The sequence below is a fragment of the Salmo salar genome, chromosome 13 (assembly GCF_965601325.2).
Source record: "Salmo salar chromosome 13, fSalSal1, whole genome shotgun sequence".
NCBI classification, from domain to species: domain Eukaryota; kingdom Metazoa; phylum Chordata; class Actinopteri; order Salmoniformes; family Salmonidae; genus Salmo; species Salmo salar.
In genome coordinates this window covers 83,093,014-83,120,616 of record NC_138303.1, presented here as the reverse complement: position 1 = coordinate 83,120,616, position 27,603 = coordinate 83,093,014, and the positions used below count along the sequence as shown (strand labels likewise).

General features: G+C 43.4%; 1 protein-coding gene across 1 annotated transcript in view; it reads right to left on the bottom strand.

The window, feature by feature from the left end:
• Window positions 1-6,307: 6,307 nt before the first annotated feature.
• Window positions 6,308-27,603, bottom strand: part of mmp30 (matrix metallopeptidase 30) — a 51,607-nt gene continuing 30,311 nt past the window's right edge. The window contains exons 16-26 of the mRNA XM_082960373.1: window positions 25,981-25,994; window positions 18,060-18,085; window positions 17,622-17,893; window positions 10,564-10,712; window positions 10,301-10,426; window positions 10,018-10,179; window positions 9,515-9,710; window positions 8,880-9,010; window positions 8,448-8,607; window positions 8,215-8,318; window positions 6,308-8,123 (exon numbers count right to left, since the gene is read on the bottom strand). Of these exons, the coding sequence (XP_082816499.1) occupies window positions 8,020-8,123; window positions 8,215-8,318; window positions 8,448-8,607; window positions 8,880-9,010; window positions 9,515-9,710; window positions 10,018-10,179; window positions 10,301-10,426; window positions 10,564-10,712; window positions 17,622-17,893; window positions 18,060-18,085; window positions 25,981-25,994 (1,444 nt within the window). The 3' untranslated portion in view covers window positions 6,308-8,019. The remainder of the gene's footprint in view (window positions 8,124-8,214; window positions 8,319-8,447; window positions 8,608-8,879; window positions 9,011-9,514; window positions 9,711-10,017; window positions 10,180-10,300; window positions 10,427-10,563; window positions 10,713-17,621; window positions 17,894-18,059; window positions 18,086-25,980; window positions 25,995-27,603) is intronic.

Below are 27,603 nucleotides of genomic sequence, written 5' to 3'. Positions count from 1 at the left end.
AGGCTGTTAGGCTGTAGTGCATATAAGTATGCCTCCAATACAATTCTGAATTCAAATACATCCACAGTGTGTTCTACAGATTTGTCAAATTAACTAATAATTGTCTTCTGTTTAATTTATATAACAACATTCCAACCTTGTTTAGCATTATCTAGTCCAATTGTGGCATGTTTTCGAAAATGTTATTCTTTTGCATCAGTTTCGATAAGGCCTTTTCTTTTAAAGGCAAACCGCCAATTCCACTGTTGTTGCTCACGACACACCGGTAAGGGACTCGATCAAGCACAGAGCCAATCCAATGGACCAATCAGGGCGAGAGGTGTGTGTGGAAAATGTGTTATGTCAATTTGCATTGTGGTCATTGTAGTCAGTGATGTTGTAGACAAAATATGATTGTAGACTTGTAGTTCTAGAAACGTTCAAGGTTAAGAAAAGCGCTCTCTTTTAAGTATTCGAAGTAAACAAGTATGGACATGATTCATGAACATTATTCCGTTGCCATTCATTCAATGCAAAGTCTCTCCTGACTTTTACTTAAATAATATTATATTAATGATATCTGTGCCATTGGCAATTTTAGGATGTAAATCTTGGTGGGGCAAACAAACAAAAGTTTTAAATGCATGCCAGCGAAGCCACAACACAACACTAAACAATACATTAATTGCACTATAATGGTGACAAAAGGTGCCCACAAACTGTTAGGGCCTACACAAAGCTGTGCCAACAGCAGAGCTTTCTTTTCAGCACCATGGAGTGAATCCATACAACTGCTACACCTGGCTATCACCGTAGCCTTGTCTGGCAGCAAAACAGTTCATTCAGCCTCATTTACTGCCTTTTAAAAAACAGCTGATATGGCTGACTTGCTTAAACAAATGTGGTTTCTACTGACAATTCAGATGTACAAACTATGGCATAAGGGGACGGCGGATAAGAGGCAATCCATAATTTAAATTAAGATATTAACGAGCGAGCTAGGACGGACGTAGTTAATTTAACTATTTGTTCAGCACTTTTCAAATGTACAGCAACAGAATTCAGGACATGGGCCGTTCTTACAGTATTCTCCCTGTACACCAAGTCAGGTGGATAAAGAAAGGGAGCATTTAAGCAAAGAATGAAAGATGTGTCGGCATCGATTAATTGTCTCTGGCCCCCTCCCAGTTAGGGGGAGTGATGAGCTCTACAGCAGAGTCTCACAACTCAATCGCTGGTTGAAAACTGTTTTCTGCCCCTCCCAAAAGATAGAATTTGTAGATAATTGGCCCTCTTTCTGGGACTCACCCACAAACAGGACCAAGCCTGGCCTGTTGAGGAGTAACGGACTCCATCCTAGCTGGAGGGGTGCTCTCATCTTATCTACGAACATAGACAGGGCTCTAACTCCTCTAACTCCACAATGAAATAGGGTGCAGGCCAGGCAGCAGGCTATTAGCCAGCCTGCCAGCTTAGTGGAGTCTGCCACTAGCACAGTCAGCGTAGTCAGCTCAGCTTTCCCCATTGAGACCGTGTCTGTGCCTCGATCTAGGTTGGGCAAAATTAAAAATGGCGGTGTTCGCCTTAGCAATCTCACTAGTATAAAGACCTCCTCCATTCCTGCCATTATTGAAAGAGATTGTGATACCTCACATCTCAAAATTGGGTTACTTAATGTTAGATCCCTCACTTCCAAGGCAGTTATAGTCAATGAACTAATCACTGATAATAATCTTGATGTGATTGGCCTGACTGAAACATGGCTTAAGCCTGATGAATTTACTGTGTTAAATGAGGCCTCACCCCCTGGTTACACTAGTGACCATATCCCCCGCGCATCCCGCAAAGGCGGAGGTGTTGCTAACATTTACGATAGCAAATTTCAATTTACAAAAAAAAAAACAATGACGTTTTCGTCTTTTGAGCTTCTAGTCATGAAATCTATGCAGCCTACTCACTCACTTTTTATAGCTACTGTTTACAGGCCTCCTGGGCCATATGCAGTGTTCCTCACTGAGTTCCCTGAATTCCTATCGGATCTTGTAGTCATAGCAGATAATATTCTAATTTTTGGTGACTTTAACATTCACATGGAAAAGTCCACAGACCCACTCCAAAAGGCTTTCGGAGCCATCATCGACTCAGTGGGTTTTGTCCAACATGTCTCTGGACCTACTCACTGCCACAGTCATACTCTGGACCTAGTTTTGTCCCATGGAATAAATGTTGTGGATCTTAATGTTTTTCCTCATAATCCTGGACTATCGGACCACCATTTTATTACGTTTGCAATTGCAACAAATAATCTGCTCAGACCCCAACCAAGGAGCATTAAAAGTCGTGCTATAAATTCTCAGACAACCCAAAGATTCCTTGATGCCCTTCCAGACTGCCTCTGCCTACCCAAGGACGTCAGAGGACAAAAATCAGTTAACCACCTAACTGAGGAACTCAATTTAACCTTGCGCAATACCCTAGATGCAGTTGCACCCCTAAAAACTAAAAACATCTGTCACAAGAAACTAGCTCCCTGGTATACAGAAAATACACGAGCTCTGAAGCAAGCTTCCAGAAAATTGGAACGGAAATGGTGCCACACCAAACTGGAAGTCTTCCGACTAGCTTGGAAAGACAGTACCGTGCAGTATCGAAGAGCCCTCACTGCTGCTCGATCATCCTATTTTTCCAACTTAATTGAGGAAAATAAGAACAATCCGAAATTTCTTTTTGATACTGTCGCAAAGCTAACTAAAAAGCAGCCTTCGCAAATGGAGGATGGCTTTCACTTCAGCAGTAATACATTTATGAACTTCTTTGAGGAAAAGATCATGATCATTAGAAAGCAAATTACAGACTCCTCTTTAAATCTGGGTATTCCTCCAAAGCTCCATTGTCCTGAGTCTACACAACTCTGCCAGGACCTAGGATCAAGGGAGATACTAAAGTGTTTTAGTACTATATCTCTTGACACAATGATGAAAATAATCATGGCCTCCAAACCCTCAAGCTGCATACTGGACCCTATTCCAACTAAACTACTGAAAGAGCTGCTTCCTGTGCTTGGCCCTCCTATGTTGAACATAGTAAACGGCTCTCTATCCACCGGATGTGTACCAAGCTCACTAAAAGTGGCAGTATTAAAGCCTCTCTTGAAAAAGCCGAATCTTGATCCAGAAATTATAAAAAACTATCGGCCTATATCGAATCTTCCATTCCTCTCAAAAATTTTAGAAAAAGCTGTTGCGCAGCAACTCACTGCCTTCCTGAAGACAAACAATGTATACGAAACGCTTCAGTCTGGACCCCATCATAGCACTGAGACTGCACTTGTGAAGGTGGTAAATGACCTTTTAATGACGTCAGACCGAGGCTCTGCATCTGTCCTCGTGCTCCTAGATCTTAGTGCCGCTTTTGTTACCATCGATCACCACATTCTTTTGGAGGGATTGGAAACCCAAATTGGTCTACATGGACAAGTTCTGGCCTGGTTTAGATCTTATCTGTCGGAAAGATATCAGTTTGTCTCTGTGAATGGTTTGTCCTCTGACAAATCAATTGTAAATTTCGGTGTTCCTCAAGGTTCCGTTTTAGGACCACTATTGTTTTCACTATATATTTTACCTCTTGGGGATGTCATTCGAAAACATAATGTTAAATTTCACTGCTATGCGGACGACACACAGCTGTACATTTCAATGAAACATGGTGAAGCCCCAAAATTGCCCTCGCTAGAAGCCTGTGTTTCAGACATAAAGAAGTGGATGGCTGCAAACTTTCTACTTTTAAACTCGGACAAAACAGAGATGCTTGTTCTAGGTCCCAAGAAACAAAGAGATCTTCTGTTGAATCTGACAATTAATCTGGATGGTTGTACAGTCGTCTCAAATAAAACTGTGAAGGACCTCGGCGTTACTCTGGACCCTGATCTCTCTTTTGAAGAACATATCAAGACTGTTTCAAGGACAGCTTTTTTCCATCTACGTAACATTGCAAAAATCAGAAACTTTCTGTCCAAAAATGACGCAGAAAAATTAATCCATGCTTTTGTTACTTCTAGGCTGGACTACTGCAATGCTCTACTTTCCGGCTACCCGGATAAAGCACTAAATAAACTTCAGTTAGTGCTAAATACGGCTGCTAGAATCCTGACTAGAACCAAAAAATTTGATCATATTACTCCAGTGCTAGCCTCCCTACACTGGCTTCCTGTTAAGGCAAGGGCTGATTTCAAGGTTTTACTGCTAACCTACAAAGCATTACATGGGCTTGCTCCTACCTATCTTTCCGATTTGGTCCTGCCGTACATACCTACACGTACGCTACGGTCACAAGACGCAGGCCTCCTAATTGTCCCTAGAATTTCTAAGCAAACGGCTGGAGGTAGGGCTTTCTCCTATAGAGCTCCATTTTTATGGAATGGTCTGCCTACCAATGTGAGAGACGCAGACTCAGTCTCAACCTTTAAGTCTTTACTGAAGACTTATCTCTTCAGTAGGTCCTATGATTAAGTATAGTCTGGCCCAGGAGTGTGAAGGTGAACGGAAAGGCTGGAGCAACGAACCGCCCTTGCTGTCTCTGCCTTGCCGGTTCCCCTCTTCCCACTGGGATTCTCTGCCTCTAACCCTTTTACAGGGGCTGAGTCACTGGTTTACTGGTGTTCTTCCATGCCGTCCATGGGAGGGGTGCGTCACTTGAGTGGGTTGAGTCACTGACGTGGTCTTCCTGTCTGGGTTGGCGCCCCCCCCCCCCCTTGGGTTGTGCCATGGCGGAGATCGTTGTGGGCTATACTCGGCCTTGTCTTAGGACGGTAAGTTGGTGGTTGGAGACATCCCTCTAGTGGTGTGGGGGCTGTGCTTTGGCAAAGTGGGTGGGGTTATATCTTGCCTGTTTGGCCCTGTCCGGGGGTATCATCGGATGGGGCCACAGTGTCTTCTGATCCCTCCTGTCTCAGCCTCCAGTATTTATGCTGCAGTAGTTTATGTGTCGGGGGGCTAGGGTCAGTCTGTTACATCTGGAGTATTTCTCTTGTCTTATCCGGTGTCCTGTGTGAATTTAAATATGCTCGCTCTAATTCTCTCTTTCTCTCTTTCTGTCTTTCTCTCGGAGGACCTGAGCCCTAGGACCATGCCTCAGGACTACCTGGTATGATGACTCCTTGCTTTCCCCAGTCCACCTGGCCGTGCTGCTGCTCCAGTTTCAACTGTTCTGCCTGCGGCTATGGAACCCTGACCTGTTCACCGGACGTGCTTGTTGCACCCTCGACAACTACTATGATTATTATTATTTGACCATGCTGGTCATTTATGAACATTTTAACATTTTAACATCTTCACCATGTTCTGTTATAATATCCACCCTGCACAGCCAGAAGAGGTCTGGCCACTCCTCATAGCCTGGTTCCTCTCTAGGTTTCTTCCTAGGTTTTTGGCCTTTCTAGGGAGTTTTTCCTAGGGAGTTTTTCCTAGCCACCGTGCTTCTTTCACATGCTTTGCTTGCTGTTTGGGGTTTTAGGCTGGGTTTCTGTACAGCACTTTGAGATATCAGCTGATGTACGAAGGGCTATATAAAAATAAATTTGATTTAATTTGAAATTTGATCTTACAATATTCGATGATGACATTTCTCTAAAACAGGCTATAGGCTACATGTGCACCACCAAGTCAGAACAGTAGGCTAAGTTATGAGGGGGAAAGGGACCAAATTATTAGGGTGAGGCACATGGGCTACTAACAGCTTACTGCACAACATACACTTTGTATTACTTTCTTAGTGGGTGAGGCACATGGGCTACTAACAGCTTACTGCACAACATACACTTTGTATTACTTTCTTAGTTACAGTATACATATCTGGCATATTGCATAATTTATGCAGCAGCATACAATAGATTTTTGCACTCATCTTGTTGTGCTGTGCTCACTTGAACAGGAAGGTGACTCGGCGGTCATTCTTGTGGGCAAATTTTGTCATCAAACTTTGTCATCAAAGTCTGACATTCTCTTGATTTATAGTTTTTTTTCAAGACAACTGACTTTTTAAAGGCTCAACTCGAAAAATAACAAGGTTGAATCATGACGTCAGTGATCTTCATGTCGGAGCTCAGAAGAGGCCCAAGTTCCCGACTTGGAATTCCGAGTTGGATGACCATTCAAAATGTAGTGTCCCCATGAGTGACAGAACACTGAGCCAATTACGGCGCAGATAGAGAACATTACCAACCCCTACACTCTGTATTTTCCGCTGGCTGCCCCACCACCACAGAGAGCACTAAGCTAGGCTGAAACACCTGCATTTTGGAGCTGCCTTACTCAAGAAAGCAAAACAGAGACCATGTTTGTATGCGGCTTTATTGTTTGCAAACTGATGTGTGACACACGTATTAATGCCAAAATAACATGCAAAACAGGCAACAACAAAAACTATTATTATAATTTGTATTTTTTTAGCTAACCAGGTGGGGATCAAAACAAGTGCCCTGAATGATCCGTGCAGAGTTATGCAGAGTTAGCTCCTTGGCCCCCGAGAAAGATGATCTTGAACATGCCACTCTGCTCAAAGAGTTACAACCCTCATCAGAATGTTTATCAAAACCTATCAAAAGTTCTTCCCAACCATAGACAGCAGTGAAGAAAATTCAGCAACTCGAAGACAGTGGAAGTAGGGCCTAGATAAAATCGTTTTCTTCATTGTTAGGCTATCAAGACATTTGGGCCCCCATCAGGGTTTACAACAGACACATGAAGGATGTTACAAAAATCTGGGCAATGGGTTTTTGAACTGACCAATAGATTGGCAATATTGCAATTGGGCCCATTTTGAAAACATAAAATTCTCCTTCATAGGTCAGTCTGTAAAGACCCTTAGGAAGGCCAAGGGCCGGTTACACTAAACTTGTTGGTTTAACAACAACAAAGAAGCAATGAAGAGTTGCTAAATGTTCTATTCATGTCGGTTTGCTCCACAAGTCAAGCACATGTATTATATTGCTATGGGTTGGTGAGTGAGGAAGCGCCATAGACAGAAATTCTAGTTTGAATGCGTCCACCATTTTACTTAGGACCAGTGCTAATAAAGTAGCTCAAACTTTCTAGTTTCAAACTGGTGTAGATTCCCTGCCTGAAGGCCTAGAAGAAAACAACTAAAAACATCTATGTGTTTACAACAGTATCTTTCAGTAAAAAAATACATGATATTTTTAATGACGTAGTGACATAGTTTTAATTCATGTGAAAAATGGGGTGTTCTATATCTAGGCTTCCGTCACCCATTCAAATCCTCCGTAAAGAAGGATAGTAATTTCCCATAATTTCCTATAACAATTGTTCATAGCAAATGCACTATGAATATATGAAATAGACTGTTTGTGTGTGCAACATCAGGTCTGTCACATATTCCTCAATAAACTCCATGCACTCCCAAGTTGTAGAAAAATATTTTCAACATATTTCAATAAATTCAGACATGTTGTCACACCCTGATCAGTTTCACCTGTCCTCGTTGTCTCCACCCCCTCCAGGTGTCGCTTGTTTTCCCCAATGTATTTATCCCTGTGTTTTCTGTGCTAGTTCGTCTTGTATGTTCCAAGTCAACCTGTGTTTTTTCCCCCCATATGCCTGCCTTTGCGATTCTCTTTTTTCTAGTCCTCCTGGTTTTGACCCTTGCCTGTTCTAGACTCTGTATCCGCCTACCGGACCATTCTGCCTGCCTTAATCACGAGTCTTTCTGCCACTCTGTGCCTCCTGGACTCCTGGTTTTGACCTTTTGCCTGTCCATGACCATTCTCTTGCCTACAACTTTTGGATTATTAAACATTGTAAGACTCCAACCATCTGCCTCCTGTTTCTGCATCTGGGTCTCGCCTTGTGTCATGATAATGTTCTCTGATCAAATTGAACACTTGTTCCAAAACTGGTATCAGTAAAGTCATCTTTGAAAATGCATATATGTAGAAAAATACTATATTGCCAATTGGGTATAGTCGCAACTCTTGATGACAACATAAATACTTTGTACAGCTGAAAATTATTAATGATTCTCTTTTTAGTAGCAGTCCAGCCATCCATAGTTCAACAAGACACGGTTCACCCTCTTTGATGGATAGTGGTATTCTGTTTGCCTGGGGCCATCTGAAAAGTACAGGTAACCTGAAGGAACAAACACAGAAGATGTATTAGCAACATGTGAAGACTTGAGGTAGGTTGATTGTATTGTGTCTTCAGTGTCACCACCACCTACCATGGTTTTCAAAAGCAGCATCAACTTTCCTGCCAATACCATGGAAATCCTGGGAAATGCTTCTGGGGTAGCCACGGTCCATTGTGCTCATCCTTTCATTGAAGCTGTGGTATAGATCAGAACACATTTAGGATACTGCAGTACATTTGGTTTCAATATATGAGTTTGAATACAACAGGAGACCATTAGTTAATAAGATATTTAGGCACATTTAGTGTCTCACTGTCACGCACCTCCAGTATTTGTTTCTCACAAAGAATAGGGTTTTCCCTGTGGATGCCACATGAACTGCAGAGTCTATCTTGGTTACGTATGAGGGGAAGCCAAAGTTGTAGATGGATTTGGGATAACCTGATAGGACAGTAAGGCCTCTGGTGCCCCAGTACCTTCTTCCTGTGAGAGGAAATGTTGGAGAAAAGATTAGGATCGTTACACACTGAGTATGCAACTCAATACTAGGAATGTTTGGTATACTCAGTGTATACTCCAGATATGGGAGAGAGCAGGTTCTCTATCCTTCCCACTCAAACCAGTGCCAGAAAATGGAGTACCTAGGCTATCTAAGCACTGCTATTACTAAAGCAAGAGAATTCACTGTGTACTTGTCGGATTACTGGGTTGGGCAACTTGGGCTGGGCTTAGCCTAGCATAGGCTAATACTGTACCTTCAAATAGTAAGGCGATGTCTCGTCCCTTGTATTCATATGCAGCATCAACATGGCTAATGCTAGGCCAGGTTCCCTTCACTGTCTTCGTCATTACTCCATTCCAATAGCCACTCTTCTTCCAGTAATACCTGATAGACAAACCGAAAATGTGTTTCATGATTTTGACAATACTTTGCTTGCTTGCATTGCAACAATAGGAAGATTCCGTGCACATTTTGTGATATATACAACAGCACTTTCTATGAAGCATCTACATTTCAAAAGAAATTGTGCTTACAGCATGATGAAAATAAATTGATTCAACTCATTATAAAACTATATAAAAAAACATGTTCTACTTGTAATAAATAAGCTTTTTTATTTAATTCCATTGTCCTCCAAGTGTTCCTGAATCTCCTCCTTACCTCAGGTTTAAATTTGTATTTATTTATTTGGCCATTTTAAAGACAATACAACCACGCATGTGGATATCGTACAATGCCATTAAATTAATCAAGAATGACACAAAAGTTTTAATATGTATTTCCATTGTGGTCCTCAATTCATGCACCTTGGTTGGAAAGCAAGGTAGCAGCAGTGTACCCTTCCCTTTGAAAACGTATTGAAAGAATGTTAGTGTGTGCTCGTCTCACCCATCTTTGAAGAAGTACAGCTCACTCCGAATGGTACTGGCAGCATCAAAGACAAGGTTCCTGTTACATCTTTCTGGAGGGTTTGGTCTGGGTTCTGGTCTAGGCTTGGGTTTAGGATCAGGCTTAGGTTCTGGTTTGGGCTTTGGTTTAGGCTTGGGTCTTGTTGGTTCCGGTCGACCTGGTGTTGTCCGGACACCTTACAAATTGAAGAGTAATGTTTCAATAACTCCATGAAATATTAGGTTATGAAAATAGATATTCTGTTAATACCCAGTACCATTTGCCCTAGTACTGTGAGGATCAGGGCCAATATTCACGAAGTGTCTCACAGTAGAAGAGCTGATAAAGGATCAGTTTTCTCTTTAACTGACTGAATAAGAGGGGGGGACCAGATTCTAGATCAGCACTCCTACTCTAAGACAATTTATGAATACGGGCCCTGATGTAGCCGTTTAATGTTTAATTGTCGCCACCTTCTCACAATGGGCTGAACACTCACTCACCGTACAAGGCCTGTACTCCCCGCCTGTCGTCTGCAGGTAGCCTGTATCCTTTTGTGTTCACGAAGTGATATGTGGGGTACATCAGAGCTGAGCTGTCTCGTGAGTGGTCCAATCCAAGAGCATGGCCAAACTCATGGGCCGCCACCAGAAGCAGGTTTATCCCTGTTGTAGAGTCAGAGAGAAATGCTTAGGTAAAAACTATGACGTTACTGTCAGAATTGATTTTAAGTATTTTAGTACAGCAACTGTAGGGTTTATTGGTGTTGTTTCTTTGATCCTGTACCTCTCTGGCTCAGAGTCCAAGACTCATCTTCATCAAAGTGTGTGTCACCACCTTCGCCTTCTCCTGGTGAGTTTGCATGGGCCAAGACACCATTCGGCCCATCGAAGGGGTAGAAGTCACCGTGGTCTGGTTTAAAAAGGGAATAATCAGTGTTCTTAATACAATTGCTCTTAAATGAACAAATAAATGAACAAATACAAAACATGCTTGTGGTTCAACATATCAACTCTATCTCTGAACGGGAGTGACTGAACAGAAATCACATTTGGCTCCAAACAGGATCATGATGTCAGCGGTGTCACTGTAGATCTGCTTGAAGTCCAGTGGGATGACGTCGCTGTAGAGCTTGAAGGCCTGGGCGATGGTGGAGTCCACCTCACGCCGACTCAGGTCATGCGTGTACTCAGTAATTCTGGGAAAATAAATAGGAGAAACTATCGTATTATGTATTGGTTACCCGAATGCCCATCATGTACTTGTTGTGGCTTTTCATCATCCTGTTTGTTTGCCATGTGTCATGACTTGCAAATCCAATTATGTTCGCTATGTTTTGAAAATCTTAACACACTTCTGTTTAGTATTGTAGGAATATACCCATCCCCATTTTCAAGACCAATATCTATAGGTGGATTTGGTGTAACCGTGTGGAAACAGTTTTTTTCTAATTCCACCGGTGCTCATATGTCTACTGAACAAAAACAAAACAATTTTAACGCAACATGTAAAGTGTTGGTCCTATGTTTCATGAGCTGAAAAAAATAAAAATCCATATGCACAAAAATATTATTTCTCTCAAATTTTGTGAACAAATTTGTTTACATCCCTGGTCGTGAGCATTTCTCCTTTGCCAAGATAATCCATCCACCTGACAATTGTGGCATATCAAGAAGCTGACTAAAAAGCATGATCATTACACAGGTGCACCTTGTGCTGGGGACAATAAAAGGCCACTAAAATGTGACCCGATTCAGGAAACTAGGCGTATGTCGAAAGGATAATATGATGGCTCCGCAGGGGATGGCTGCCGTCTTATCGGCTCTTAACCAACCATGCTATTTAGTTAGTTTTTTTGCATTGTTCGTAACTTGTTTTGTACATAATGTTGCTGCTACCATCTCTTATGACCGAAAAGAGCTTCTGGACATCAAAACTGCAATTACTCACCTCAGATTAGACAAATAGTTTTTTCTCAATGAGTCGGACGGTAGGGATATATTACAGACACCCGACCAGGCCCAGATTCCCGTCATTCGCTGGAGAAGGAAATGGAGATTTCGCAGAAAAATCTGCTTTTGCCTTCCGACCTGCTAGCTAAGGTTCAATCGCTGGAAATTAAATGGGAGGAAGTGAAAGCACGTATATCCTACCAACAGGACATTAAAATATCTTATGGTTCACCGAGTCGTGGCTAAACAGCAACATTGAGAACATACAGCTGGCAGGTTATACACTCTATCGGCAGGATAGAACAGCAGCCTCTGGTAAGACATGGGGCAGGGACCTATGCATATATGTAAACAACAGCTGGTGCATGATATCTAAGGCAGTCTCTGGGTTTTGCTCGCCTGAGGTAGAGTATCTCATGATAAGCTGTAGACCACACATCTACCTAGAGAGTTTTCATCTGTATTTTTCGTAGCTGTCTACATACTACCACAGACCGATGCTGGCACTAAAACCGCACTCAATGAGCTGTATACCGCCATAAGCAAACAGGAAAACACTCATCCAGAGGCGGCGCTCCTAGTGGTTGGGGACTTTAATCTGTTAGGGCTAGGGGGCAGTATTGACACGGCTGGATAAAAAACGTACCCGATTTAATCTGGTTACTACTCCTGCCCAGTAACTAGAATATGCATATAATTATTGGCTTTGGATAGAAAACACCCTAACGTTTCTAAAACTGTTTCAATGGTGTCTGTGAGTATAACAGAACTCATATGGCAGGCAAAAACCTGAGAAGATTTCATGCAGGAAGTGGCCTGTCTGACAAGGTGTCGTTCTTCTTGCCTCTGTTTATTGAAGACTGAGGATCTCTGCTGTAACGTGACACTTCCTATGGCTCCTATAGGCTCTCAGAAGGCGGCAAAAAGCTGAATCGTGGCTTTGCAGGCTCTGGCTGAAAAAAAGTTGCGCGTTTGGGTAGTGGCTGGTTACAGTACTGTGAGACTCAGGCGCGTGCCCGCGTCGACAGAATGCTTTGTTTTCTTTCCTCTGTTTACCTAAACGCAGATTCCCGGTCGGAATATTAGCGCTTTTTTACGAGAAAAATGGCATAAAAATGGATTTTAAACAGCGGTTGACATGCTTCGAAGTACGGTAATGAAATATTTAGACATCTTTTGTCACGAAATGCGCCGTGCGCGTGAACCTTATTTACCATTCGGATAGTGTCTAGAACGCACGAACAAAACGCCGCTATTTGGATATAACTATGGATTATTTTGGACCAAACCAACATTTGTTATTGAAGTAGAAGTCCTGGGAGTGCATTCTGACAAAGAACAGGAAAGCTAATCAAACTTTTCTAATAGTAAATCTGATTTTGGTGAAGGCTAAACTTGTTGGGTGTCTAAATAGCTAGCCCTGTGATGCCGGGCTATCTACTGAGAATATTGCAAAATGTGCTTTCACCGAAAAGCTATTTTAAAATCGGACATATCGAGTGCATAGAGGAGTTCTGTATCTATAATTCTTAAAATAATTGTTATGCTTTTTGTGAACGTTTATCGTGAGTAATTTAGTAAATTGTTAGTAAATTCGCCGGAAGTTTGCGGGGGGTATGCTAGTTCTGAACGTCACATGCTAATGTAAAAAGCTGGTTTTTGATATAAATATGAACTTGATTGAACAAAACATGCATGTATTGTATAACATAATGTCCTAGGTGTGTCATCTGATGAAGATCATCAAAGGTTAGTGCTGCATTTAGCTGTCTTCTGGGTTTTTGTGACATTATATGCTAGCTTGAAAAATGGGTGTCTGATTATTTCTGGCTGGGTACTCTGCTGACATAATCTAATGTTTTGCTTTCGTTGTAAAGCCTTTTTGAAATCGGACAGTGTGGTTAGTTAAAGGAGAGTCTTGTCTTTAAATAGCTGTAAAATAGTCATATGTTTGAGAAATTGAAGTAATAGCATTTCTAAGGTATTTGAAAATCGCGCCACAGGATTCAACTGGCTGTTACGTAGGTGGGACGAATTCGTCCCGCCGGCCCTAGAGAGGTTAATGCAGGGAAACTTAAATCAGTTTTATCTAATTTCTATCAGCACGTTAAATGTGCAACCAGAGAGAAAAAAATTCTAGACCACCTTTACTCCACACACAGAGACGCGTACAAAGCTCTCCCTCGCCCTCCATTTGGAAAATCTGACCAAATTAAGCAGGAAGCACCAGTGACTCGGTCTATAAAAAAGAGGTCAGATGAAGCAGATGCTAAACTACAGGACTGTTTTGGTAGCACAGACTGGAATATGTTCCGGGATTCTTCCGATGGCATTGAGTACACCACATCAGTCACTGGCTTTATCAATAAGTGCATTGAGGACGTTGTCCCCACAGTGACTGTATGTACATTCCGCAACCAGAAACCATGGATTACAGGCAACATTCGCACTGACCTAAAGGGCTGAGCTGCCGCTTTCAAGGAGTGGGACTCTAACCCAGAAGCTTATAAGAAATCCCGCTATGCCCTCGGGGGGAACCATCAAACAGGCAAAGCATCAGTACGGGACTAAGATCAAATCGTACTACACCGGCTACGACACTCGTCGGATGTGGCAGGGCTTGCAAACTATTACAGCCGAGAGCTTCCCAGTGACACAAGCCTACCAGACGAGCTAAATAACTTCTATATCTTATATTGGCAGAAAGCTTAAATTCTTGTTATTCTAACGGCACTATCCAATTTAAAGTAGCTATTACAGTGAAAGAATACCATGCTATTGTTTGAGGAGAGTGCACAGTTTTGAACAAGAACGTTATAAATAAACAAATGAGGCATATTTGGGCAGTCCTGATACAAAATTTTGAACACAAATACAATGGTTCATTGGATCAGTCTTAAGCTTTGCACATACACTGCTGCCATCTAGTGGCCAATATTAAAATTGCAGCTGGGCTGGAATAATACATTATGGCCTTTCTCTTGCATTTCAAAGATGATGGTACAAGAAAAAAATATATATATACACTGCTCAAAAAAATAAAGGGAACACTTAAACAATACAATGTAACTCCAAGTCAATCACACTTCTGTGAAATCAAACTGTCCACTTAGGAAGCAACACTGATTGACAATACATTTCACATGCTGTTGTGCAAATGGAATAGACAACAGGTGGAAATTATAGGCAATTAGCAAGACACCCCCAATAAAGGAGTGGCTCTGCAGGTGGTGACCACAGACCACTTCTCAGTTCCTATGCTTCCTGGCTGATGTTTTGGTCACTTTTGAATGCTGGCGGTGCTTTCACTCTAGTGGTAGCATGAGACGGAGTCTACAACCCACACAAGTGGCTCAGGTAGTGCAGCTCATCCAGGATGGCACATCAATGCGAGCTGTGGCAAGAAGGTTTGCTGTGTCTGTCAGCGTAGTGTCCAGAGCATGGAGGCGCTACCAGGAGACAGGCCAGTACATCAGGAGACATGGAGGAGGCCATAGGAGGGCAACAACCCAGCAGCAGGACCGCTACCTCCGCCTTTGTGCAAGGAGGAGCAGGAGGAGCACTGCCAGAGCCCTGCAAAATGACTTCCAGCAGGCCACAAATGTGCATGTGTCTGCTCAAACGGTCAGAAACAGACTCCATGAGGGTGGTATGAGGGCCCGACGTCCACAGGTGGGGGTTGTGCTTACAGCCCAACACCGTGCAGGACGTTTGGCATTTGCCAGAGAACACCAAGATTGGCAAATTCGCCACTTGCGCCCTGTGCTCTGCACAGATGAAAGCAGGTTCACACTGAGCACGTGACAGACGTGACAGAGTCTGGAGATGCCGTGGAGAACGTTCTGCTGCCTGCAACATCCTCCAGCATGACCGGTTTGGCGGTGGGTCAGTCATGGTGTGGGGTGGCATTTCTTTGGGGGGCCGCACAGCCCTCAATGTGCTCGCCAGAGGTAGCCTGACTGCCATTAGGTACCGAGATGAGATCCTCAGACCCCTTGTGAGACCATATGCTGGTGCGGTTGGCCCTGGGTTCCTCCTAATGCAAGACAATGCTAGACCTCATGTGGCTGGAGTGTGTCAGCAGTTCCTGCAAGAGGAAGGCATTGATGCTATGGACTGGCCCACCCGTTCCCCAGACCTGAATCCAATTGAGCACATCTGGGACATCATGTCTCGCTCCATCCACCAACGCCACGTTGCACCACAGACTGTCCAGGAGTTGGCGGATGCTTTAGTCCAGGTCTGGGAGGAGATCCCTCAGGAGACCATCCGCCACCTCATCAGGAGCATGCCCAGGCGTTGTAGGGAGGTCATACAGGCACGTGGAGGCCACACACACTACTGAGCCTCATTTTGACTTGTTTTAAGGACATTACATCAAAGTTGGATCAGCCTGTAGTGTGGTTTTCCACTTTAATTTTTTAGTGTGACTCCAAATCCAGACCTCCATGGGTTGATAAATTGGATTTCCATTGATTATTTTTGTGTGATTTTGTTGTCAGCACATTCAACTATGTAAAGAAAAAAGTATTTAATAAGATTATTTCATTCATTCAGATCTAGGATGTGTTATTTTAGTGTTCCCTTTATTTTTTTGAGCATATATATATATATATATATATATATATATATATATTTTTGTACCATCTTTTAACCGGATCTATTGTGTTATATTCTCCTATATTCCTTTAACATTTCCACAAACTTCAAAGTGTTTCCTTTCAGATAACCAGGACTGCGAGCTTGCGCTGACAAACTGGCAAGTGTCTTCACTGACATTTTCAACCTGTCCCTGACTGAGTCTGTAATACCAACATGTTTCAAGCAGACCACTATAGTCCCTGTGCCCAAGAACACTAAGGTAGCCTGCCTAAATGACTATCAACCCGTAGCACTTGTGTCTGTAGCCATAAAGTGCTTTCAAAGGCTGGTCATGGCTCACATCAACACCATTATCCCAGAAACCCTAGACCCACTCCAATTTGCATACCACCCAAACAGATCCACAGATGATGCAATCTCTATTGCATTCCACACTACCCTTTCCCATCAGGACAAATGGATCACCTACATTAGAATGCTGTTCATTGACTACAGCTCAGCGTTCAACACCATTGTGCCAACAAAGTTCATCACTAAGCTAAGGACCCTGGGACTTAACACCTCTGCAACTGGACACGCCCACAGGTGGTAAGAGTAGGTAACAACACATCTGCAATGCTAATCCTCAACACGGGGCCCCTCAGGGGTGCGTGCTCAGTCCCCTCCTGTACTCCCTGTTCACCCATGACTGCATGGCCAAGCATGACTGCAGCACCATCGTTAAGTTTGCCGACGACACAACAGTGGTAGGACTGATCACCAACAAAGATGAGACAGCCTATAGGGAGGAGGCCAGAGATCTGGCCATGTGGTGCCAGGATACAACCTCTCCCTCAACATGATCAAGACAAAGGAGATGATTGTGGACTACAAAAAAAGGAGGACCGAGCACGCCCCTATTCTCATCGACAGGGCTGTAGTGGAGCAGGTTGAGAACTTCAAGTTCCTTGGTGTCCACATCACCAACAAACTATCATGGTCCAAGCACACCAAGACAGTCATGAAGAGGGTACGACAAAACCTATTCCCACTCAGGTGACTGAAAAGATTTGGCATGCGTCCTCACATCCTCAAAAGGTTTCCAGGTTTTCAGCATCCTGACCGGTTGAATCAGCGCCTGGTATGGCAACTGCTCGGCCTCCGACCTCAAGGCACTACAGAGGGTAGTGTGTATTTCTTTTTTTTTTAGATATCTATTTTTCTTAAATTCATTGTTGGTTAAGGGCTTGTAAGTAAGCATTTCACTGTAAGGTCTACACCTGGCGCATGTGACAAATACAATTTGATTTGATTTGAAATCAACAACATTTGAACCATGTAGGATTTAGGTTAAAGGTTAGGTGAAAAAATAAAATAATTCCAGAAATGTGTTTACATTGCTGCCTTTTAAAAAATCCATTCAGATTTCCATGTTGATTCAACATCATCACGAACACATCGATTAAAAAAAACAAAAAAACATTACGTTTTTTTATGCTGTGGAAACAAAGTTGATTCAAGTAGTTTGTACTCAGTTGGTAATGTCTGGTGTCTCTGTCCGGAATCTAGGCTACCTGTAAGTGACGATGCTCTGCTTCCAGCGGGGCTTGCCCTGGAAGTGTCCGTAGTGGGCCACGTCTGTGACCCCACAGCGGGGCTTGGCCATCACCTCCAGGGTGTTCGAGTCCAGCCTGCCTGTCACCTCCAGCCCAAAGAAGTTCTGCATGCTCCTCAGGTCTCTCTCAAATGAGTCCACTGGGGTGTCCATCATCACTCGCCTGGACATGATGGAGTTGTTGGAGCCAGCAACCGAGTAAAACTGGGATAGATAGGCCTGTACAGAGAGCTAACTGTCAATCTTGTATAAATGGACAGTTCGTGGTCCGAGGTCAAGTACAGTTTAACGGTTTGGTTGACGCACAATTGTCCATCAACCAAACCTTGGGTAGTTTATCTCTGTACTGTTTGTTTGTTTCAATTGGTACATTCCATTGTGTTGTCAAAGAAACAACGTAACATTTAATGATGAATATGTACACTATACGTAAATATGAAATAATACACACACATAAAACGACAGTAATTAGCAATACTTTACCTTAGCTCTGGCCTCATCTGAAGACAGAGTGACATCTTGACTTGTAGTAGGGGCTGCTTTACAAATTGCCAAAGCAGCCACTGTCTGTAACACGGTAAACAATGATCTTCCCATGAATGTAACCTTCTACTGCAGAGGAGAAAGTCTGTCTGCCCTAAGCCCTCTGCACCTCTCCTTATATAGCCCAGATCCCAGGCACCACACATTAGAATGGGTGTGATGATAGATTGTTTGTCATTTCCCAAAAATTGCGTACGGTATCCGAAGGGCCCTGGCACTGCATGCATGATTGAGCACTACAGCATTCCAGACTCTGTCTGAGCAGGTCCTATTCAGGAAACGAGGGATTGTTATCAATGACGTGGGAGGAGAAGGAGGGGGAGGACAGGGCAGGTGCTGTAGATTTGGGGGAAGATTTGGATGGGCTTTGTCAATGCAAGGAAGAGAAAGTTTGCAAACATGGGGCTTCTCCTTGTGAGGCTGTCATATCTGGTTTGTGATGCCTCACTCATTGTCAGGCCAGTAATGGCACATCAGCTACTTTATTGAAACACACGTAAAAAATATGTACTCTGATTAACTGCATCCTAAATAAATATGGCATCTGAAAAGATAGATTTTTAACTGAATACAATTCTTTGTTTTGTGAAAGAGATGATTTGCAATGATCACAATATGCATATTATGCAGAACTCTTATTTTAGTGATAACACCCCGAGAAGCCGGAGTTTGGAGGATATCTTGGCATGGGTGTTTTTCGTTTCAGGCCGGCAAACCGTGCCAATAAATCCTCCAAACGCTGGCTTTGAGGACATTATCACTTTATACAACATATTACCAACATACTCAAACAATGATTGACATATTTTCATTAAAAACGTTACTTTGATAAATGTATTAATACTATTTCATCATTCCACGAAATATACACTACATGGCCAAAAGTATGTGGACCCTTCAAATGAGTGGATTTGGCTATTTCAGTCAAACCCGTTGCTGACAGGTGAATAAAATCGAGCACACAGCCATACAATCTCCATAGATAAACATCGGCAGTAGAATGGCCCGTACTGTAGAGCTCAGTGACTGTCAACATGGCACCGTCGTAGGATGCCAACTTTCCAACAAGTCAGTTCATCAAATTTATGCTCTGCTAGAACTGCCCCGTTGAACTGTAAGTGCTGTTATTGTGAAGTGGAAACGTCTAGGAGCAATAATGGCTCAGCCACGAAGTGGTAGGCCACACAAACTCAAAGAACGGGACCAAGTGCTGAAGCCTGTGGTGCGTAAAAATTGTCTGTCCTTAGTTGCAACACTCACTACCGAGTTCAAAACTGCCACTGGAAGCAACATCAGCACAAGAACTGTTTGTCGGGAGCTTCATGAAATGGGTTTCCATGGCCTAGCAGCCGCACACAAGCCTAAGATCACCATACGCAATGCCAAGCGTCGGCTAGACTGGTAAAAAGCTCGCCGCCATTGGACCCTGGTGCAGTGGAAATGTATTTTCTGTAGCAATGAATCACGCTTCACCATCTGGCAGTCCGATGGACGAATCTGGGTTTAGAGGATGCCAGGATGGCGCTAACCTGCCCAAATACATAGTGCCAACTGTAAAGTGTGGTGGTTAAGGAGGAATAATGGTCTGGGGCTGTTTATCATGGTTCGGGCAAAGCCTCTGAGTTCCAGTGAAGGGAAATATTAATGCTACAGCATACAATGACGTTCTAGATGATTCTGTGCTTCCAACTTTGTGGCAAAAGTTTGGGGAAGGCCCTTTACTGTTTCCACATGACAATGACCCCGTGCACAAATTGAGGTCCATACAGAAATGGTTTGTCGAGATCAGTGTGGAAGAACTTGATTGGCCTGCACAGAGCCCTGACCTCAACCCCATCGAACACTTTTGGGATTAATTGGATCTGCGAGCCAGGTCTAATCACCCAATATCCGTTCTCGACCTCACTAATACTCTTGTGGCTGAATGGAGTCCCTGCAGCCCAACATCTAATGGAAAGCCTTCCCAGAAGAGTGGAGGCTGTTAAAGCCACAAAGTGGCGACCACCTCCATGTTAATGCCCATGATTTTGAAATGACGAGCACCTGTCCACATACTTTTGGCCATGTAGTGTAGTCCTGACACAAATCTAGGGTTGCTACCATGGACGTCACCAGGATCTGGCTTTCGGAGCTTTAGCCCCGAATGCTTTTTGGTCAGCCCCAAATCTTTTGCGCTGCTGCAATGGTGTAAAACAAATTGTAGTCAACTGAATCCGACACTTACTTCATAGAGCATTGGTGAAACTCCTGAAGTCATCCAACCCTCATAATCAGTGGTGTACTGCTGCGGGTGCACAGCAGAGCAACGCTCCACCACTTCTCAAAATGGTGCTATGCAGTGGCGACCTGATTAGCTTAAAATATATGTATATATTTTACGTTATTTTGGCATTAATTAATTAATACATATCAGTTTGCAAACAATGTAAAAAATATATATAGTGGGGGGGGAAAGTATTTGATCCCCTGCTGATTTTGTATGTTTTCCCTACTGATAAAGAATGTTTAGTCTTTAATTTAGGTGTATTTGAACAGTGAGAGACAGAATAACAACAAAAAAATCCAGAAAAACGCATGTCAAAAATGTTATAAATTGATTTGCATTTTAATGAGGGAAACAAGTAGTTGACCCCCTCTCAATCAGAAAGATTTCTGGCTCCCAGGTGTCTTTTATACAGGTAACGAGCTGAGATTAGAGCACACTCTTAAAGGGAGTGCTCCTAACCGCAGCTTGTTACCTGTAAAAAAGACACATGTCCACAGAAGCTATCAATCAATCAGATTCCAAACTCTCCACCATGGCCAAGACCAAAGAACTCTCCAAGGATGTCAGGGACAAGATTGTAGACCTACACAAGGCTGGAATGGGCTACAAGACCATCGCCAAGCAGCTTGGTGAGAAGGTGACAACATTTGGTGTGATTATTCGCAAATGGAAGAAACACAAAAGAACTGTCAATATCCCTCGGCCTGGGGCTCCATGCAAGATCTCACCTCGTGGGATTGCAATGATCATGAGAACGGTGAGGAATCAGCCCAGAACTACACGAGAGGATCTTGTCAATGATCTCAAGGCAGCTGGGACCATTGTCACCAAGAAAACAATTGGTAACACACTCCGCCGTGAAGGACTGAAATCCTGCAGCGCCCGCAAGGTCCCCCTGCTCAAGAATACATATACATACCCGTCTGAAGTTTGCCAATGAACATCTGAATGATTCAGAGGACAACTGGTGAAAGTGTTGTGGTTAGATGAGACCAAAATGGAGCTGTTTGGCATCAACTCAACTCGCCGTGTTTGGAGGAGGAGGAATGCTGCCTATGACCCCAAGAACACCATCTCCACCGTCAAACATGGAGGTGGAAACATTATGCTTTGGGGGTTTTTTTCTGCTAAGGGGACAGAACAACTTCACTGCATCATTTGACGGGGCCATGTACTGTCAAATCTTGGGTGAGAACCTTCTTCCCTCAGCCAGGGCATTGAAAATGGGTCGTGGATGGGTATTCCAGCATGACAATGACCCAAAACACACGGCCAAGGCAACAAAGGAGTAGCTCAAGAAGAAGGACATTAAGGTCTTGGAGTGGCCTAGCCAGTCTCCAGACCTTAATCCCATAGAAAATCTGTGGAGGGAGCTGAAGGTTCGAGTTGCCAAACGTCAGCCTCAAAACCTTAATGACTTGGAGAAGATCTGCAAAGAGGAGTGGGACAAAATCCCTCCTGAGATGTGTGCAAACCTGGTGGCCAACTACAAGAAACGTCTGACCTCTGTGATTGCCAACAAGGGTGTTGCCACCAAGTACTAAGTCATGTTTTGCAGAGGGGTCAAATACTTATTTCCCTCATTAAAATGGAAATCATTTTATAACATTTTTGACATGCGTTTTTCTGGATTTTTTTGTTGTTATTCTGTCTCTCACTGTTCAAATAAACCTACCATTAAAATTATAGACTGATAATTTCTTTGTAAGTGGGCAAACGTACAAAATCAGCAGGGGATCAAAAACTTTTGTCCCCCACTGTATAATCTTTGAGTTAATAAAGCCGCATACAAACATGGTAGTATTCTCCTAGCTCATCATTAAGCGAGAGGCCCTGAGTCTCAACCCTGCCCTGTGCAGTTGCGTCCTGGACTTCCTGACAGGTAGGAAACAACATCTCCACTTCGCTGATCCTCAACACTGGGACCCCACAAGGGTGCGTGCTCAGCCCACTCCTGTACTCCCTGTTCACCCATGACTGCGTGACCATGCACGCCTCCAACTCAATCCTCAAGGTTGCAGATGACACAACCGTAGTAGGCTTGATTACCAACAATGATGAGACAGTTTACAGGGAGGAGATGAGGGCACTCAGAGTGTGATGTCAGCAAAACAACCTCTCGACGTCAACAAAACAAAGGAGATGAACGTGGACTTCAGGAAACAGCAGAGGGAGCAGCCCCCTATCCACATCGACGGGACAGCAGAAAGCAGTGGAGAAGGTGGAAAGCCTCAAGTTCCTCTGCTTTCACATCACGGACAAACTGAAATGGTCCACCCACACAGACAGTGTGGTGAAGAAGGTGCAACAGCGCCTCTTCAACTGCTGGAGGCTGAAGAAATGTGGCTTGTCACGTAAAACCCTCACAAACTTTTACAGACGCACAATCGAGAGCATCCTGTTGGGCTGCATCACCGCCTGGTACGGCAACTGCACCGCCCACAACCGCAAGGCTCTCCAGAGGGTGGTGCCGTCTGCACATAACGCATCACCAGGGGAAAACTAACTGCCCTCCAGGACACCTACAGCACCCGATGTCACAGGAAGGCCAAAATGATTATCAAGGACAACAACCACCCGAGCCACTGCCTATTCACCCCGCTGCCATCCAGAAGGTGAGGTCAGTACAGGTACATCAAAGCTGGGACCGAGAGCAAAAAACAGCTTCTATCTCAAGGCCATCAGACTGTTAAACTGCCATCACCAACACAGAGAGGCTGCTGGCTACATACAGACTTGAAATCATTGGCCACTTTAATAAATGGATCACTAGTCACTTTAATAATGCCACTTTAATAATGTTTACATATCTTGCATTTCTCATCTCAAGTGAATGTATTGCATTTTATACCATCTATTGCATCTTGCCTATGCCGCTCTGTCATTGCTCATTCATATATTAATATGTATATATTCGTATTTTGATTGGACTGATCATGTCAACATCAACTTTCAAAATCTTAGCTAGCAAGCTAGCAGTCATCATCATGAATCAAGTTGACAATCTACTAATCCTTTTCAACCCTTGTCAATTGAAGAGAAATCATAGATAAAACGTATTGGTGCTCATCGTCCATTGGACATAAACGTTACACAAGTTGGAAATCACAAATTCAACAATTAGTGGTTTGGAATGAATCAGTGGCTAACTGCAAGCATTGCAAAGTAATCACTAGCCTGCTATTCAGTGGAGTGGATGTGTGGTCCAAGTCTGGGTTCAAGTGTCTCTTTTCCAAGCTTAAAATGATAAACATTCAACGTTGGCCATGCTGTCAATTCAGCATAACATTTGCCGTGCTCAAAACATATGGAAACTCGGGAACTGGGAAATCTCAGACTTCAGTGAATTAAAGACAACTGGGAACTGGAAAAAAATAGCTCCAACTGGGAAAATACCTTTTGAATGGTCATCCAAATCGGTATTCCAAGTCGGGAACTCGGGCCTCTTTTTAGAGCTCCAACCTGAAGATCACTAACGTCATGATTCAACCTTGTTTTTCTGAGTTCTCAGTTCTCTTGAAAGCTCCATAAATCCAGAAAATGCTGGACTTTGATGACAAAGTTTGATGACAAAATTTGCCCACAAAGGACCGCCTCGCCACCTTCCTGTTCATGTGAGCACAGCACAACAAGTTCAAAAAAGTATTGTATGCTGCTGCATAAAGGATGTACTATGCTAGGGAGATATGTATACTGTAGCTAAGAAAGTAATTCTAAGTGTATGTTGTGTAGTAAGCTGTTAGTAGCCCATGTGCCTCACCCTAATAATTTGGTCCCTTTTCCCCTCATAATTTTGCATACTTTTCTGACTTGGTGGTGCACATGTAGCCTGATTTAGAGAAATGTCATCATTGAATATTGTAAGAGCTTTCATTGTCTGCTTATATGTCCCATTTATTCATCCAATGTTCTGACCTGGTGTACAGGGAGAATAATGTAAGAACGGCCCATGTTCTGAATTCTGTCACTGTACATTTCAAAAGTGCTGAATAAATAGTTATATTCACTACGTCCGTCCTTGCTCGCTCATAGTCTTAATCGAAATTATAGATTGCCTCTTACCCGCTTGTCTTCCCTTTATGCCATAGTTTGTAGATCTCAATTTCCAGTAGAAACCACATGTTTAAGTAAGTCAGCCATATCAGCTGTTTTTTTAAAGGCAGTAAATGAGGCTGAATGAACTGTTTCGCTGCCAGACAAGGCTCCGCTGATAGCCAGGTGTAGCAGTGGTAAGATGTTGGGACTGCTGTTGGGACTCTGCTGTTGGGTCAGCTTTATGTAGGCCATAACAGTTTGTGGGCACCATTTGTCACCGTTATAGTGCAATTAATGTATTGTTTAGTGTTGTGTTGTGTAGTGACTTTGCTGTCATGCATCTAAAAAAAAATGTTTTGTTTGCCTCACCAAGATTTACATGTTAAAATTGCCACTGGTGCTATGTCTCACAAAATCACTTTCGTATTCTACATAAGAAACCGAATAGAATAGCATGATAATGTCAGGCTACTGTTATACCAAAAACACCATGTCATTTCTTATGACAATTTAGGATGATTGTGCTGAAATGTTGATTTGTTTCTCTTGCGGTGGCTGTGTCTCACTCCATCTGCTCTAAAATTAGATTAGCTGGTTCGCCACCCTTACATCTTTCAAGAAAACCGAAAAGCATATTCTCATGAAACTGATTGGGATCAAATGGTTGGCATGCATTCAGCATGGACGTTTCACCTGTAAAACGTGAAGAATTATTACTATTCACGATTGACAGTGATGATGGCCTAATTTATAATATGGTTGGCCTAATTTGTTGTTTTAGGATAAAAAAATAGAAAAAAATCCACTTACAGTAGTCATAGGCTATCATGCAATTTGGATGATGCATTGCATGTATATTCGATCTTAGTCATGTGTTGACGCTTTGCCTGTTTGATGGTTCATCGTGGGGCATAGCGGGATTTCTTATAAACTTCCAGGTTAGAGTCCCGCTCTTTGAAAGCGGCAGCTCTACCCTTTAGCTCAGTGCGAATGTTGCCTGTAATCCATGACTTCTGGTTGGGGTATGAACGAACAGTCACTTTGCGAACGACGTCCTCAATGCACTTATTGATAAAGTCAGTGACTGATGTGGTGTACTCCTCAATGCCATCGGAAGAATCCCAGAACATATTTCAGTCTGTGCTACAGTAGCAAAGCAGTCCTGTAGTTTAGCATCTGCTTCATCTGACCACTTTTTTATAGACCGAGTCACTGGTGCTTCCTGCTTTAAATTTAGCTTGTAAGCAGGAATGAGGAGGATAGAATTATGGTCAGATTTGCCAAATGGTGGACGAGCTTTGTATGCGTCTCTGTGTGTGGAGTAAAGGTGGTCGAGAAATGTTTTCCTCTGGTTGCACATTTAACATGCTGATAGAAATTAGGTAAAACTGATTTAAGTTTCCCTGTATTAAAGTCCCCAGCCGGCCACTACGAGTGCCATCTCTGGATGAGCGTTTTCCTATTTGCTTATGGCAGTAATAGTCCAGACTCGTTATAGTTGTAAATACCATGCAGTTGCACCAAGGTAATTTAAACAAAACAGATTTTTTTGCAGGTCTTCTGTTTCCCCACATTTATTGATGAATTAATTTCCCAACATGAAAATGTATCTCCATTCCCCAATCAAATACCTTCATCGATACCACAAAAAAACAGACAAATCAGCTTTGTACTCCAATCCGGCAATCCTCATAAAATCCGACATAGCACCAGTATCCCAATGTATTAAGCGAAAACAAGCATAGAAAACAGCATTTGCATGAATAAAATAAAAATTTAAAATGTAAGGCTACTATTATATTATAAGTACTTCGGTGACAACCGGGTTGATTTTATATAATAAATGTGGGACATAAAAAAGGCAGTGTAAAACGCCATTGTCCAAAATGCATTGCTCCAATAACTTTCAAAAGATTGTTCCGAAGTTTTTCCCCAAAAAATGTATTTTCCTATAAATGAAGTCGCACAAACATGTGTGTATTTTCACATGAATTAAGCCACACAAAAACACATGAAATCTGCCGAAATACTTTTTGTACATATATGCACGAATTGAGTGTGAAGCCATACAAAAACGCAGAAAAACGTATAAAATCTGATGAAATACTTTTTGTACATATTTGCACGAATAGATTGTGTGTCACGAATGCTAGGAGTGGTGGTAGGAGTCAGGCGCAGAGAGCAGAGGTAAGAAAAAATGAGATTTATTTTCTCTGGTACAACACGGTCGACGCCAACACAACAGGCGTGTGAACTAAATGACCAACCCATTCACAAAGGGCACACAGTCCGGAAAGAAAATAAACCAGGCAGATCGCCAGCACATCCAAAAAGTACACTGACATAAAATAATCCTGCACAAACCTGGGCGGGCTAAACAGGCTTAAATAACCACAAATCAAGACACACAAATAAGGAACAGGTGCAAACAATAAGACATACCAACAGAAAAGGAAAAAGGGATCAGCGGTGGCTAGTAGGCCGGCGACAACGACCGCCGAGCGCCGCCCGAGCAGGCAGGGGAGCCACCTTCGGTGGGATTCGTGACAGTACCCCCCTCCTGACGCGCGGCTCCTGCAGCGCGCCGCCACCGGCCTCGAGGGCGACCCGGAGGACGAGGCGCAGGGCGATCCCCATGAAGGCGGTGGAAATCCCTCAGTAGTGAGGGGTCCAAAATGTCCTTCCTTGGTACCCATCACCTCTCCTCCGCGCCGTACCCCTCCCAGTCGATGAGGTACTGTAGGCCCCCACCCGACGTCTGGAGTCCAGAATGGCGCGTATCGTATACGCCGGGGCTCCCAATGTCCAGAGGGGGTGGAGGGACCTCCGGCACCTCACCTTCCTGCAGGGGACCAGCCACCACCGGCCTGAGGAGAGACGCATGAAACGAGGGGTTAATATGGTAGTAAGATGGAAGTTGTAACCGGTAACACACCTCGTTTATCCTCTTCAGGACTTTAAACGGCCCTACACACTGCGGGCCCAGCTTCCGGCAGGGCAAGCGGAGGGGTAGGTTTCGAGCCGAGAGCCAGACTCGATCCCCTGGTGCAAACACAGGGGTCTCACTGCGGTGCTGGTCAGCGCTCTTCTTCTGCCG